General features: G+C 31.3%; 1 protein-coding gene across 25 annotated transcripts in view; it reads left to right on the top strand.

Annotated features, from left to right (window-relative positions):
• Positions 1-17804, top strand: part of LOC145280297 (protein NDRG3-like) — a 186449-nt gene that overhangs the window by 61900 nt on the left and 106745 nt on the right. For 6 of the 25 annotated variants that reach the window (XM_080132217.1, XM_080132177.1, XM_080132248.1 and 3 more), the window contains exon 2: positions 17044-17093. The exons of 14 other annotated variants lie outside the window; for them this stretch is intronic. In XM_080132217.1, the coding sequence (XP_079988343.1) occupies positions 17049-17093 (45 nt within the window). In that variant the 5' untranslated portion in view covers positions 17044-17048. Of the gene's footprint in view, positions 1-10135; positions 10247-12288; positions 12409-17043; positions 17094-17804 lie in introns of those variants that run through there. 5 more of the 25 variants (XM_080132190.1, XM_080132161.1, XM_080132188.1 and 2 more) reach the window with 4 other exon arrangements.

Raw genomic sequence — 17804 nt, forward strand, 5'->3', positions numbered from 1 at the left:
GAGCTCTAAAGGATATCGAGCAGTCCTTTATGTGTGAAAGATTTGCTGTTTTGATTCGGCTATGTCCGATTTTAAGAGGTTAATTTTGTTATCTTACATGTGTGTGCGTGCAATTATATAAACATCAGAAAGACCCTACGTTGATTAATCCACATAGGGTTTTTCTGATGTTTATATAATTTCATTTATAATAGCTCTGCATATGTATTGAGCACTTAAAAAATAGGCTTTTTTTTCAAGTTCGATATAGTTAAACTTATTTAATTTATATATATTGATTGATTGCAATGCTTAAATTCATTTCACCATTTTCTATATTTTCTTTCAAAATTATATATTTTTTGTTAAATTTTGAAATGTTTACATTTTAGTTTTTAATTTTTACGTACAAAAACAAGTTTTAATTTTGTACACTATTCATAAATATTGAAGATGAAAGCCATAACCAAAAGTTTAAGATTTGTATTAAATTTATCACATAATTATTTAGCATTTTTTTTTTCTTTTTTATCTTAAGTTTTTATGGTGGAAAATAAGGGTATGCTCTGTGTGTGTGTATATATATATATATATATATATATATATATATATATATATATATATTGTCTGTCTAATGTATAACACAAATAGGTTGTTTTTGAATACAAATAAATTAAAAAAAGAAAAATTCAAAATTACAGTTTCTTTAAGTTTTATTTTTGATATTATTTTAAGATATTTCTTTAAACATTTTCCGGCATTTAGGAAAAAAATGCAAATTATATTTTGATTAAAATTTTCTTTTGATAAGTTTTTTTTGAGTAAATTTATCTATTTTCTTAAGTGATTATTCCATATTCTGCCTAAATCTTTTGTTCATTGATTTTTTTTAATTGTCATTTATTATATTAGGTTGCTACTTGACATTTTTTATTTGTTTCCAGAGACAACTCTTTTGTACCTTAAAATATATATTATTACACAAATATATTTGTTAAAAAAAAAAAAAAAAAAAAAACTACATTGCGTTTTACTTTATTCATAACCTTTTTTTAGTAATGACCTTGAATGTTTGAATTTTGATAGTCAAGGCAAAGATGCACATGATCTGTAGTAACCATTCTAAAAATAACGGATGATTAATATTTATCAGTTTTCAATTTATGTTATAATTTTATGAAGTATTACCATTTAATTTTAACATTTGAAATATTTTCTTTATTTCATCTGCAGTTAAGTCTAAAGTCTCTTTTTTAAATTTTACACTAAAAAAAGTGTTGTTGGTGTAAAGAAAATTAGCTCTGTTCTGAAATTTCTTATTAGTTTCCAAAATAAACTTAATTTATTTCCTTACTCTCTGAAAATATATTTGAAGATATTCATCTTTAGTTATTGATTTGTGCATTATGACCTCGTTTTCATTGAGGGAAAGAAAGGGGGGAATCTTTTGCTAATGTTCGATCATTTATCTCCCTTTGTTACATGTAGTCACTGGGGTGTAGAGATTCAGTTGATTCTTTTGAACAAATTAACTCACTTTTAATAATTACATTTGAGAAGTTTATTTTTTAGTTTTTGATCGTAAAGTTCATTTAATGTTTATTTTCTAGCAAAATATCTTTATATATGCATTTAAACATTTATATCAAGAAAATTTATAATGTAATTTTAACATCTTTAAATCTATAATCGGTCATTAATATATGTTCAGTGATCATTAATATTAAAGAAATATTTCATCTAGCTTTTTATTTTGAATAAATATATACTGAGAAAATGCTTACAACAATAATAAATTTCTATTGAATACTTGAATTGAACTTCATTCTGTTTGATTCAAATTTAGAAATTCCTTATAAAAAACAAACAAAATAAATTAGAATTTGAACTGAAATTTGAAAAACTTATAGAGAATCTACCCCCAAAGATCTAGATGATCCATGAAAGATGCCATCATTTTGTTGCATCATCTACTGAAAAAGATGTGGTCATCCAGTGTACCCAGTTATACCCTAAAATGAATATGGTTGTCCACTGTGCCCAATTATGCTGGAAAATGATGTGATTATCCAGGTGGCCAATTATGCCCCATAATCATGTGTTTGTCCTCTACTACTACTAGGATCTTCAACTGCCTACCAACATGTTTGCACTAATCAGGTAGAGAAGTAGGGTATTAGGGCTGCAACCCAGCTAGTGGGGCTCAAGTGAGAATCCAGATCTGTTTCAGTAACTCTAGGTTGTTTGTTCCCTGTGTCTGTGTAGAATCTGTAGCAGACAGGTTGTATCTAGGGTAGGAATTGGGACTAATATATATATATATATATATATATATATATATATATATAATCTTGATGTCTGACTGTGCCCTTTAGAAAAAAATGTTAGAGAATCTACACAAATTCTAAAAATGTATTATGTAAAATTAACTGGGGGAAGATAATGGAAGTGTTCCCAGATCCCCTCCAGTGCACCCTTTAGTTGGCTATGAAGCAGATTTTTTCGGGGAGTAGGGTGTCTAGTTTTTCAGTTGTAATTTTAAGCTATTCCTTCTACTCGGCATTTCCTTTCAAAATTCTTTAACATCTCTTAAGCTTCTCTTCAGATTAGAGCCGATGCAGAATTGCCCGGAAGAATTGTCCTGTCTTTTGTTAAGTTGGTGTTGTCTGGGAGCCATAATAGTATTAATACAGTATTATATTTAGTGATATTAGGTAACCTTAAGTGTTTAATATCATTGATAGAGTAGGTATGTTTACTCTGCGTTGCCCGGGAGTCATCAATATTCTAGATTGAGCAATCCTACATGAAGCAGGTGTTTTTAAACCTCGCTTGGCCTAATAGAAAGATTTTCGCAGTATTTTGTTATACTATTGTATACCAGAAAGGTTATTCTGTGTTGTTCAGGAACCAATGTTCAATATCCTAGATAAAGCAGGTGTACATTAGTACATTTTCAATTTGATATTTGCTTGATGAAAAGGGGAAGACAAGAAACTCTGCATTGTTTGAGAATACACTAAAATATAGGCTTCATTATATTAAGTGTTGGAGAAAGAAACTCTATTGTCTGGGAGCAATAATTTTAAAACTGAAAGCTCAAGTGAATCAGGTGGAAGAGGTGTGTGGAAATAGGAAAATCGGAAGATAGGTTGATTAAGAGAGGTAGAAAGATAGTCTCAATTTCTATTTAGTTTTTTAAAGCCTCCCTTTCCCAAGTAATGCTGGTCTGAGAGAGAGGGGCATGACTTGATATATATTAGTGATAGGACGATTCCGATATCTTTTCTGATTCTGATACAATTACCGATTCTATACTAAATTTCCGATTCTGATTCTTTAAAAACCTCTAAATATTTAACTATAAGGTTGTAATTTTTTCACAATCACTATAAAAAAAACACGTTAAATCTGCATATGTTTTCTCAAACATAAAAATAAATTTGTGTGAGATCTATAGATTTTAGTTTTACTGGAAGTTTGAAATCAAAAAATATTTTATGATTTTATTATTACAATCAAATAAAAATATATTTAACAGAATCGTTTTTGGCATTGGAAAATAAGCACAATTTTTTTCTGATTCTGATATCCCCAAAAGTTCTGAATTTTCTGATTCCGATTAATTGTCCCAACACCAATATATATATATATATATATATATATATATTGGTAGAACAATAAAATTGTCACCCTAAAGAAAACAATAGAGCTTTATTTTAAAATTTTAAAACTTTTATTGAAAAAATCATTTCCGGTAACTTAATTATGTAGTTGAGCTGACATCTATTCAACGTAGCTACCTTCAGCCTCAATTACCACCTCGATACGGGTCCAGAACTGGGAGCATGCGTTTTCCACAAGTGCCGGTGGGAGCTCAACGAATACTTGGCGGATGGTGACAATCAGGCTGGCTTTGGTGTTGTGAGAGGTCGTGTTGGTAATGTTCTCAACGTATAACCAAACGAAGTAGTCCAGTGGGTTCAGGTTAGGGAGGAGGGTGGCTAGTGAGAGAAGAGTACAAAGTTGTAGCACTCCTTCTGAAGCCAAGCCGTTCGTATTTGTGAGCCAGTGCCGAGTCCTTCTGCCACACCCAGGGTCTGCCCCTGGCCACCTGATTGCACCAGGGGATCACCATACTCTTCAGAACATCCAGGTACACTTTAGTGTTGACTTTCAAGCCGACTTCGAAGATGTGAGGTGGCGAAATGTGGTCCTCACTTGAAACCACACCAAAGACACTAAGTGTGGGTCATCCGATGTATTGAGTTGTGCCCTCAAGTGTTGACCCATCCGGATTTGCATGTTGAGGATACTGGCAATGGTCCTGTTGTCATAATTTGGATCGGTAGAGAGCATGAGCATGCATCTCTGATCTCGCTCATTGAACATTGTGCCACTTTCAGACATGATGGAATGCTTCTATCACTCTTGGGATTTCTACATAACTGGCCAGCTAGTAGATAGTTTGCAACACAAAAAAACTGTTTTCATCAAACAAAGATGGAATCATGTCATCTTTTCTAGGGCAACAATTTTATCACCCTCTGTGTGCGTGCGTGTGTGTGTGTGTGTATATATATATATATATCTCTGAGAAGACATGTGATTGTTCATAGGAATACCCTTCAATCTCCAGAGGAAGTTAGCTCAATGGAAATTGCTCAATTTGTATGTCACATCTGCTTCAAGATGTGCAAATCTGCGGCGAGAGTGCAGAGTCATCTGAGGTGGCATGGATGACAAGATTGGGAGAACTCAATGTGATGGCGATCATCTGGAAAGATGCAGCAATCATCATATATATATATATATATATATATATATATATATATATATATATATATATATAAACTGATTTATCTATTAAGAAATTTTTCAATGAATAAAATATAATAAATCTCTTTACTTTTATATTTTCTTTATGGATAATATGGAAGTAAAGGGACTTATTATTTTGCCATCTTATTTACATAAGTGTTTATGGTGTGTGCAAATACACATATGCAAATTAGCTGGAAAGATACTCACTCTGTCTTTAAATGCTTATATTAGAGAGTGGTTGAATGAATATAGTGAGAGAAAGAGAGCACAAGAAATACATAAACAGCTAAGAGTGCAATGGATAACTTGCTCAATTATAACATACAACTAATTAGAATGATTGAAATATTTTTTTTTCAAACTCAATCCCAGAACTAAAATATATTTTAGTATGTATTTTTTTGTTGAAGTATATAGGGAAAACAAACCGATTATCCCGCATTTAGTATAACAATAAGTTATTTCTTTTGTAGAGCTAATCTTTTGTTGCACATACAAGACGATATTTTTTCTTCTCAAAATCAAGGTTAATTCCGATCCTATTTAATCCACCCATTATTTTTGATTGAATGTCCACTAACATGAGAAATGGTTCTTTTGACCTTTCCTGACCTTCAAGGTTAATCCAGATCACCTGTACATATATTTATGTAAAGTTTGGTTGAAATCCGTTCAGTAGTTTCCAAATGTTTATTGAACAAATCAAGAAACTGACACAGTTTACTTTATTTCAATTAATAATTCTTATTTTAAAATGCAATTTAAATGTCAAACGTCTTAAGACATTGAATGAGAATTTCTGAAATTATGTGTTTAAATTTTGATTTAATAAAATTTAGGCTCAATTGCTCCAATTAAATTTACTGAAGTCTTCATCGCATTTTTAATGACTGTGTTTATTAAATTTATTAAAGTGTATGTCATTGATACACTGATTTGCATTATTTCACAGAAGTTAAGCAATATTGAGCCTGAGTAGTAGTAAATGAGTGATCATTTCAAAATACTAGGTGCTGTATATAAAGGGGTTCTTTGCTTATCCTTAACACTAGACTCGAGAAGTATTGGATCTAGAGAGGTGTGGTTGGCGATTGCATAACCCTTGCTTCACAATAGATTCTCTACGTAGATGCCCTTATAAGGGATATCCATTGTCTCTCGAGAATGGACACTGATTAATAAATTTGTATCCTATACACTGTCAAACTAGTAGAACACTCATGAATATTAAATATGCAGCAGTTGTTAACTTGTCTAAACGATATTCTTTGTTAGCTTTAGGTTATGTTCAAACTTTGGAGAGCTTCACCACATGTTCAACAACAAAATTTCACTGCCTATCATGGTCTTGAGATTAGGTCAATTGTTTGTTGTGTCATTGAATGTGGTTTAGCAGGTGATAATGAAGTGCTTATTAAAGGCATCTTCAGGGCTAGCTAGGTATACGGCTTGCTAAACCTGTTAAATTTTTATGGTTCTTCACTCAATGAAATAATGCTCCTTTTCATTGTCAAGAATGATGTTCTATGTAGCTGTTGTGTGCCATGAATTTCTCCTTTCATCTTCTCTTGTTCTGGTTTTGGCAGTGTCATCGGTGCTTATGCATTTGCAGTTGCTGAAAATGCACATGGGTTCACGAGTATAAAAATAAATACAAAACACAATTTTAAAGGAAAACATAGAATAACACTGGTTCCAACACGTTTTGGTTGGACTCTAGATACATATGTGACACCATTGACCCTTTTAAATCCTAAATTCCTCATCTACATCTACTGTCAAGACAGTCTGTCTGTTGGTTGGTCAATTCATTTCCCTCTCTGCTCTGAGCCACAATCTATCTTTAACTGTGTCCAGCTCACGACTGTCCTCCTAGTCGGCGGGACTGTCATAAAACCGTATGCAAACTGCTTCCCACTATCATAAAAATTCATGGACTGTTGCAAACCTATAGCAACTCTCCACTGCAAACCATCAACATCCGTCATTTTGTTAGTCATTACTACATCTTAATTAGAGCTCTCACTTTAGCTCTCTTTTGTCTGTGTTAAGGAACAAATTCCGATCCCTTGTTTACTCAGAAATCCTATTTCTTTTATTACTCGATAAACTTCCTTTTCTTTTGTTATATTTCTTTTTTCTTTTCTACTTCCTAACACTTTGGGAGAGGACATGGAGTAGTATCACATTAGCAAGCTGGGTGAAAGATGCAGCTTTTCATGCATGGGTTGCTTTTCAGTATTGAAGACACTGTATTTTGTGCATTAAATAGCTTTAGGATGCATGGAGATCAATTGTCGATACCACAAATAGATCATCTAAAGAAACGTACGACTCCTCTACAAACGCTTCAGAAATATTATTAGTATAAGTAAAATATGAAAAGCTGCACCCGTTTTAAGGTTTAAGTGAATGTTATTAGCAGGTTAGAATTAGACTTTCTGCTTGTAGTGACTTTCCATGTTATAGCCATTGTCCTTGAGATCAATCAGTTCTATTAGAAGCAATGTTTACTTGATCAATTATTTATTGATCGGTAGTAAACCACTAGTCGGACTTTTTATGAATTAGCAGTCTCACCTGTTTGACAAGTTTGATTTAATTTTCTTTCAAGAACAGATTTTCTTTCTTTCATCTATATACAACTATAAAGTTGAGTTATCTTTTCTTGCTCTAACATTGATATTAAAAGCAGACGTTTTCTGTTTAAAAATTATTAAAACGAATTTTAAAAAGATGTAACATACATATTGAAATCAGTATAGGAATGGACAAGTTTATACATACGTATATACATATGTAAATTATTTTTTGGAAATATATATATTATATATTTTTTTGCTGTATCACATTTCTTCAGTGTGGTTAAATTAGCACATATGCTAAGCCAGGACCTGACGGCCATTTGTTTATGGGCCTAGCGGTGTTAGCAAGTGACATTTCGATGCTTTATATAAACACTGAAAACAACTGGAGAGTGCTCCATCTGTTTATAAAGATCTTTGCATTGTCACTAATAATTGTTGACAATATCACTTACCACAGCACTCCACTTGAGAAGAGCATTTATTTACTTTTAGAACTGTTGTATGCCGGTACTTTTTCTCCGTCTTTTTTTTTTTTAACCATCTTACGAAGTTTAATTGAATCACAGTATCGTTTAGCCATTGAATAAAATTCTTTTTACAATTATAGCCTATTTTGAAAGTGTTAAGAATGTTAAATCTAAACGTAAGTTGTCGCAGACGAACAATATTTTGTAGAAAAAGTGGATTTTTGCTTTATTAGATTTTCATGAACGAGAGTTCTCCATTGTTTTGGTTGAAATCTGATCCTTACTAATTTTTTTTCCGAGAAAGCTGATTTGGGCCGAATAGCTAGAGCCTTATCTCCTTATTTCATTATCTTTATTTGGCAGGATTTTATTTTTGTTTCTCTTTTTTTATCCCCTCTTTCTTTCAATTTCTCTTTCTTTCTCTGTATCTGTTTTTCTCTCTTCCTTTCTCCATCTTGATTTGTTATGATTCCATTTTCCCTTTTCTGATATTTCTCTCTGAAAACTGAAAATGTCAATTTTATGCATGAAAGCTAAGATGTCAAACGATTCATGGAAGAGATATTGGTGTTAATTGACATTACCCCCCCCCTCCTCTCCATATATACTCGGTATCTTTTAAGTTGTATTTGTATTTTCTTTTTGTGCTGCTTCCTCGATTCCGGTCTTTTTTGCCATTGGCTACTTTTATTTGTACTATTTCATAGCTGCTAATTTTGTTTTTATCTATTTAAAAATATGATCAAATTTCTGTTAAGTATTTGAACAATACTTGACTATCTATTTCATTGTTATCAGCGTCAAGTTTCAAAAAGTATTGGTTAGTTTAGAAAATGACATTTCAGATTGAGTCACATGAATTAAGTTTAATTGCGTTTGTATAGAAAAATTTAAATTTCCATATAAACATTTAAATCGAATCCTTGTTTATCATGAAAACATTTGATATTAATAGTGAATAGATTTTTTCCTGGTTGTTCAGAATTGTCCCATATTAAAAAAATTAAAAAAAATGTCTTTATCGTGTACGTACCTATGACGAAAATATCATATTCAATAAAATCACATAAATTGATAAAGTAGTTTTATTTTCATAAAGAACACCATTTTTAAACGATTTTAAATGATTAATGGGAAATCGTGGGCATTACTAGGATGATCTCGTGTTTTAATTATTGTGGAGTTGTCTGCCCATGTTTCTTCAAAATGGCGATGCGAGACAGTTCCTTTTTGCTTACTCATAAAATTTTATTTTCTTAGTTAAAAATAAAACTACTTGATCAATTTACTTGTTTTTTTGGAATATGACATTTTCATTTCGTCACGAGAATGTACATCAGAAAGATTTCAACATTTTTGTTTTTTTAATAAGGGAGAACTCTGAACAAAAACATTTTTTTTTACTAAAATTACATTTTAAAATGAATAACATTTTTAATTTTCAGATTAAAAAGAAAAATGTCCTGATTAGCTTGTGATTCAAGATTGTTTTTAAATTTTCTTTTGGGCTAATATCAGAGTGATGTAAAGTATTGTTAGGCGGCCACCTTCCCAGGTATTGCTTTCTCCTTTGGGAGACAGGATTGGTTTATTTCAGGTCACTTGCCATGGAATACCGACAGGTTAATTTTTTAAATTTTATTTTTGTATTTTTTGGTCCCCCTCCGACAAAGGAGGGATTGGACCTAATTCACTCCCATTCGTCTGTTCATATTTTTCTCAATAACCACGCCTTGAATTTAAAAAAATTTTGCACAAACATTAGTCATGGTGACAGTAAAGTTTTGCCAGAACGGATTTTCTGGAATAACTGTGGTTGCCCCTCTAAAGGACATTATAGAGGTAAAATTGCCCCCAAATCATGTCCATTCGTTTTTTTGTATTTTTCTCAATAATTACTCCTTGAATTTAAAAAAGTTTTGCAAACATTCGTCATGGTGAAAGTAAATTTTTCACTTGTGGAGGGGGGATCCGGCATGGTCGGTATGTTTTTTAACCATTCAGAACATTCCCTTTTTTGGGGTGGGGAGTTGGATTCTCAACGTTAACCCAATATTATGTCATATTCCAACATTGTGAGATGAAAGATAAATAGATGATTGTGGTATTTAAAAATTGCTATTAACCCATGTACATTTTATGGAGTGATGTTCAATCTCCGATTCCTTCTCGTAAAACGTTCACAGCAAGAACTCGTCTTTCTATCACAGCTGCAAAAATATTTTCTTTCTTCCTTTGTGTGCTTAACATCAACCAAAATTTCCATGAACAGTTTTTTTTCCTAGATCTTCCCATCTGTCGAACACGATATCACAAGATTGCTTACCTGTGAATTACAACATGGTCATTTTCAAATCCAATGTTAATAAATGCTTATCATAAACAACCGTAAGTAATCAAATGTTATTCATTTCAGTCATTATTTTCAATCCTTTCATAATATTCATCATCATTTAACTGACAATCTACCCCCTTATTAACTCTTATCCTCAAGTAGCTTTTAATCTTGATAGATGGAGTTTTATTAGTTAAAACAAAAAATATTTTAAAATATTGAAAGCATTTTTTCTTCAGTGTTTCTGTAATTCATCTTGAATTTAAGATGTTTCTTGTAAGTATTTAACGATTAAAACGTTTTCTTTTCAATAATTTCTTGATTAAAATGAAATTATTTGAATTCATTATTAAAAAGCAATTATTTTAATATCGATTTTCTCTTAGATGAATCTATTAGACAGAATCCGTGCATTTGAAGGTCTAAATGTAATGTAGTAGGTAATTCTTGGGGTAGGTATTAACCCGTTTAATTATGTAGATGTAAACCTCTTATTTTTAATCATCAAATGATGAATGGAGATTTAACTACCCTGAAATAAATGGACTGTATATTTGAAGGGCAGACGAAGGTGATAACTACCGCGTTGTAACAACTACTACCACTGACTATTATTGATTTCTTGGCCATTTTTATCCGTCACTGTTACAGTGAAGAAGACATTGTTCTTTCTTCTCTCTTTCTCTTGATTTCTTTTTGTATGTTTGTTGTTTTTATTTCATTTCCATACCATTGTATGATTTTTCTGCACTTGAAATTTATTTTTAAAATTTTTTTATTTGCATGATTGTGTTTACTAGGTTTGAGATTACAATATGTATAGGAAAAAATGGAAAAGTCGACAAATCACAAAATATAAAAGATAAAATCTGATCAGCAGTCTATTTAGTTTCATTTATTTTCATTAAAAAATTTTGTCACAAATTTTCTTTTATGAAAATAAGTGAAACAAAAAATGAGTCTCTTGTTTTCTGGTTTTTGTCTTTTATATTTTTGTGATTTGACTACTCTGTTTTTTTTTTGTTTTTTTTAAAAAAAGATTCTGTCGGATTTTATATTTCTACCTTTATATAGAGTTTTTTGTATAAATTGTCGGCAAATATGTAAAAAGAACATGTTAATTTAAATAAAAATACTTTAGAATTTAGTATGAAAAATGGAGTCTTAAATTGAACATCCTTTAATGTACTTAAAATGAATTTTACATTCGACTCAAATGTGAGTATTTAAGTGAAAATGATTTTTTTTTAATTTTTATTTTTTATAAATCTCTTTCAGCATTCTATTTTGTCATAAATCTGTAACAAACAATTGTGGATTTATTCAAAGTTATTTATTTAAATTCAAGTTTGTAAAGTCCATTTTTAATTTTGCTAAGTAATTCTTACCTTCGAAAGTATGGCGTCTTCATCAACAAAGTGTTTGCATTAACTTACAAACTTTTTCTTTGAGGATATTTTTATTTTGGAATTTTTGAGATGAGGGTTGATAATTAGTATTCATATTGGATTATTCGAAGTACTATTATTCTCATCTTGCATATTATATTTATACAGTATTTCAATTAGTATGAAAAAAAAAACTAGAAATTTTATACAAATAAATAGTCATATTTAGATAAGATTAGGTTTAAAACTAACAAATTTCATACTAGGATTTTTCACATGAACCTATTGCTTAATAGTTAAGAGCGTTGGTTAATAGTCCTAATTGACGGTGGTATATAGGTTGAAGGTTCAATCCTTACTAAAGGTGATAATAACTGTAAATAACAACTTAATATTTTTTTGCCAAATCATAGTTTATGTGGAATGGAGAAGAGGTTACTAACTTTATTGAAAAGGTTCTCATGTTTGACAAAAAGGTTCTCAAGTTCGAAATGATGCACATGGGGGTTGCAGGTTACCTTGCTAGGAATGTGAAGAATATAAGATGAGAATCGTAGTTTGAATAATCCAAATAAAATTACAAGTTTTGTATTTGTTGTTGCAATAATTACTAAATCTCTTCAGTCGCCAAAAGGAAATATCCAGACTATTTTAACGTTTTTATTTAGTTCTTATTTAATTTTTCTTTATTTTTATTTTTAGGAATGTATTATATGAATTGGTGATTTTATATTGGCAAACAGTCTTTTTTGTTTTGTCGCTTTTGGTATTTGGGGTTAGTTTGCTCATCAAATCACAATACCACATGAAAGACAATCATCATTCAAGTAACCTTTTTTCTTTTTCTTTTTTTTTTTTAAGATCTTGGCATTCCAAATAGCAATAGTTAGATGATGAATAAGATTTTATTAGTTTTTGTAGTTTCTTGTAACTTACTGAAATTCTTACCTAAATCCAGATCTGTGTCTTTTGCATAGTGGTGAAAATAAAGTTTGTTCTTTAACAATGGTAACCATCCTGAAAGAAATTCTCTATTGAAATAACAAAATTAAAACATTTCTTTTTTGTATAATCATCTTCTAGTTAATACGAAAACAATAAAAAAACTCAACCTTGGTAAAATGGATAAAATGATAGACCGTGTAGATCAAATTGAAGGTTACATGAAATAGATTGTCCTTATTGTCTTTTGGAATTTAAAATTCCAAATGATTATGACAAAATTACAACATCAAATTGTTTCCAATTTTATATATAAAAATGTATTTCGGAATCTTTGAGATGAGGATTGATAATTTGTATTCTTTGATTATTCAAACAACTATTCTTTGTTGTTACATCAGCTGACACATTATGAATGTAATCTCTGACCTCTTTCAGGTACATCTTTTGGAACTTGAGAACCTTCTAGTAAAACTGTGGAACTGGGACCGAATTTTCCAAATCCTTTAATTTATAGGAGTAGTTTGTTCTCATTCTTCCAACTATGACTGTTAATTTTTGTTGATTAAACCGTAAATTTCCAGAGGACTGTCACATAAAGATGGTTCACAATCAGTTTTGTTATATCATGGGTTTAAATGAACAATGGAGCCTTAAATTTCATCTTGTTTAGATCTGCAGTATTATTACTTATTACTATAGAATCATGTACTCACTAGGAGCTCTTGAACAGGACATCAGCTCAATAGATTCAATTGAATTCTCAGGTGCATGTTATCATAAAAAATCTTGACACTTCAAAAGCATGTGGACCTGATCTCATCCTGGCTATACTATTAAAAAAGTGCTCCGCCGAAATAGCTCTGGTTCTCTCCAAACTTTACAACAAATGCCTTAATGATCTTGCTTTCTTGCCTTCGAGAAAAACTGCTTCTGTGGTACCAGTTTTCAAGAATTCTGGTGAAAGAACTGACCCAGTAAATTACTGCCTCCTCCCACTTTTTGCCAAAATATTTGCGACCTTAATTAACCAAGCTCTAGTCCATCACCTTACAGATGCTAAACTTTTGACCGACAAACAATATGGATTTAGACAAGCCCGTTCCACGGCAGACATCCTAATTGTAATCTCTGAGCATATATACCATTCACTTGACAAAGCAGGGGAGGGTAGAGTGGTAGCTCTAGATATATCTAAGGCTTTTGACAGGGTATGGCATGAAGGTCTTCTTAGGAAAATCAGATAATATGGTATCACTGGAAGAATACTTAACATAATTAAATCATTCTTTCATAAGAGAAAAATCCAGGTTGTCCTCGATGGTTGTACATCTAAACAATATGATATAAATGCGGGAGTGCCTCAAGGGTCTATCTTTGGACCTCTATTATTCCTAATATTCATAAATGACCTCCCTGACAAAATTGTCTGTTAGATGGGTATATATGCTGATGACACCACGCTCTATAACAGACGCGACAGGAAAACAAATGAACACATATCTAAAGAAATAGTAGAAATACTAGAGGATGACCTCCAATCTGTAGTTGAATGGGGACACAAATGGATGGTCACATTCAATGCTGCCAAGACTAAACTTGTTTCCTTCAATAATTACAAGAAACCTTCTCTACTACCAATAGCAATGGCCAAAGACTCTTTATCTGAAAGTACATCTTTTAAACTCCTCGGCCTAACGTTCACAGGAAACATGAGTTAGAAAAATTATATTGAGAGCATTGCCAAGATTGCTGCGAAAAAGGTAGCCTCTCTCTACCGTGCTAGAAAGCTACTAATGCCCGAAAGTATCCTGTACCTCTATAAGGCCACCATTCGCCCATATATGGAGTATTGTTGTCATATTTGGGCTGGTGCATCTGCTACTAGTCTCTCACTCCTAAACAAGGTTCAAAAGAGAGTTGCCAGCCTGATAGGTCCTGAACTGTCATCTAAACTTCAGCCTCTGTCCCATCGACAAAATGTAGCATCCCTCTGCCTGTTCTACAAATACTTTAATGGTGAATGCTCCGATGAACTGCAAGCACTTGTACCCCCTCGACGTAAATACCCCCCGACAAACTCAACAAGCAGCAAAATCCTACCCCTTCACAGTTGAGATTCCTAGATGTAAGAGAGCCTTCTACTCAAGTAGTTTCCTCCCCAGAACTGCTAGACTTTGAAATTCCCTTCTGGGTTCTTGCTTCTCCAACTGTTCTGACATGCAGAAGTTCATGTGTAACGTGAACTGACATCTTGCTGCCCAACTCCCCACATAGTACCTCTGTAGCTTATGTCCCTGATAGTAGCCCCCTACATCAAAGTGGCAATGTGCCTTGTTTGGGGTGAAAATGTAATAAAAAAATTTTTAAGAAGTCTCTTCTGGGCTCATGGCGCAGTGGATATAGGTATTGACTCTCTATGGTTTTAGGTGAGCATTATCTGAAGATAGCAGTTTCAATCCTACCCAAAGCAGGCCAGAGGATTAGTTGGTCAAAACGTGGTGAGATAACAACTATGGAAGGCAGTAATTAGTGGGGATACATTCCTATCCCATCATGGTTAACCACCTGAAGAAGGCCAGAGGAAAAGTTGACCCAAACGACAACAACTATGAAGATGTGGATAACACTAAATTTGGAATACAACAATAATGATCTCTTAAAGAAAATGGTCACTTTAACTGATGTTTCATAAAAACAAAAAAATAAATACAAAGATTCCCAGGTTCCAAAAGATGAACCTGAAGAAGGTTAGAGGTTATATCAACTAAAACATTGTGAATATAACAACCAAAATATAATTAGTAATCCAAATGATTCTCGCGTAAAGAAGCTAAGGCATCGTCAGGGAAGGTGCCAGGCCATTCAACATCAAACCTTTTATCTGAGTGACTCTCATCAGGATTTATCATCCTTCACCTCCCCAGTATTAGTCGACCAAGTTAGAAGAATAGTTTTTTTTTTATCTAGACATCATCTTGTAAGGAACATATGATTATCTTGAACCAATGTTCTGTTTTCTCTGTGGATAATGGACTAATAATAATATGAATCTCTGACCTTCATATATGCCTGGATTACTGGTGGAACAGGTTTGATGGTTTAAAACTCAAAATCTACAGTCAAACCAACTCATCACTGATAAGTCTCGTGGAAGCATCTACAAGATGTTTTTTTATGAGTGATTTATGAAACCTCAGTTTAAGTGACCATTTTCTTTAAGAGATCATTATTGTTGTATTCCAAATGTAGTAAAGTTGTTTATAGAATGTAAATTTTGATGAAAAAAAAATGTTATTTAAAAAAAAAAAAACATTTAAAATGCCTTAATGTAAAATTTACCTTATGAAAAATAGGCATCCCATTAGTAAAATAAAAACCCTGTTAAAGGAAGCCAGTTTATATTTTTAGAGAAAAAACAAAAATTGTAATGTGAAAAAGGATGTCTCAAGATGTACTTTGTTTTAACCATCATTAATATTAAGAATTATGATATTGTTTATAATTTTTGCATGGTTACTTAGAATCAAATTTTTGATCAGAAATTGAAATAACTTTTATATATTTAGATCAAGGGTTCCCAACCTTATTTTGCTCGTGAACCCATAAATACAGATGTTGTTTTTTTTTTTCGTTTTTTTTATAAAATATTTTTTGTAGGTTAATAAAAACTAAAAATGAAATAATTCCACTATACTCATAGCATAAATCCTAAATAAAAATCCTGAAATTTAAATAATACTAAATCAAAATCTTTCTGAAATAACATTTCAGATTTGTTGTGTAAAACCAAGTTAAAATATTGACTTTCTTTAATATGCATACATACTCGTATATAATAGCTATTATTAGTCTATTGACCTATGAGATGATGGTAATTACACTCGACCTCACCAGATTTTTATTTTTTGAAACCTGTGGTACTTTTATGACTGATTTATCTATGGTATATATATATATATATAAAATGCTCTTACATTCCTAATTGAGTCTGCTTATTTTTCTTAAATATATACTATGAAAGTATATTTATGGGAGTTAAGTTACATCAAAGCTTGCGTTTCATTCCTGTCGAGAATCGCCAGGCGCTTATCTATCTATCTCTCTCTCTCTATATATATATATTTATATATATATATGTATATAAAACCAATTTACATTAATCTAATTTTACAAGGTTAATGCAATAAATTGCAAAATTATTCTAATTTCAATAAAATGTGGAAAATGTAATTCATGATAAATTTATTGTAAATCTTAGACTAATTTCAATGAAAGAAACTGTTATCAATTGCTTAAAACACTACTATCACAAGAGAACATAAGGTCCTAGTTGGGAACCCTTGATTTAGATATAAAGAGTCTAGAAAGCTTGTCTATATATTGTGCTGTGATTTTCTGTTTTTTTTTTGTTTTTTTTTAACTTTCTTTTTGAATGTCACAATTTGCCTTCCTTGACCACCTCGATTTTGTTGCTCTATTGTTCATGTTGCTATGATTGTTTTGTTTGCCAATATCAGATCACATGGAGTCCACCAGACTGCTCCAAGTTCCATGCCCTGAGAATGAGGTTAGCACGCACTATAATTTACTTTTTGTTTCTTGCATTTTGCTTGTTTTCAATTTTTTTCAGTTACTAACTGTGGCATTTGCTTGCTTTTAATTATTTAACTAACCCTTTTTCTTATTTTTTTTGGTTGATGGTGGTGGTTTGTCATCTTTAAAATGAATAAAAACCTTGTTTATTTATCATATCTATGTCTACTTGATCTGAAGATTTAAAATAATTTTGGCATCATTTAGTCATAGGAATTTAGCAGATCATTAAAATGTTCGTTTTTTCAATGTATCCCAATTTAGATACAATTACAGCAAGCTTCACTTGTCTGTAATACGATCTAATTTGTTAAAGTAGTCGGTGCCACTTTTAAGCTACGAATGAGTGTAATTGACAGAATAACTAAAATGTCTTTCAATTTAACTCACTTGATACTTTTGAAACAGGATAAGTATCAGTTTATTTAAAACATGCTTTATATATATATATATATATATATATATATATATATATATATATATATATATATATATATATATAGCAAGTATTTCAACCATTAAAACTATAGTTAAAAAAGAAAAACTTATGCCAAGTCCATTTTTAAGTCAATTAATCTCTTGCAATCAGTGTATTAGTTTTCTTCTAAGAATTCATGCTAGTCCTAATATTATATATTAGGTAGCAATAAACAAAATTATATTGTTTTAATCGATTCTTATGAGA

This window comes from Euprymna scolopes, chromosome 1, assembly GCF_053919585.1.
Source record: "Euprymna scolopes isolate OS-2025 chromosome 1, ASM5391958v1, whole genome shotgun sequence".
In the NCBI taxonomy this organism is placed as follows: Eukaryota; Metazoa; Mollusca; class Cephalopoda; order Sepiida; family Sepiolidae; genus Euprymna; species Euprymna scolopes.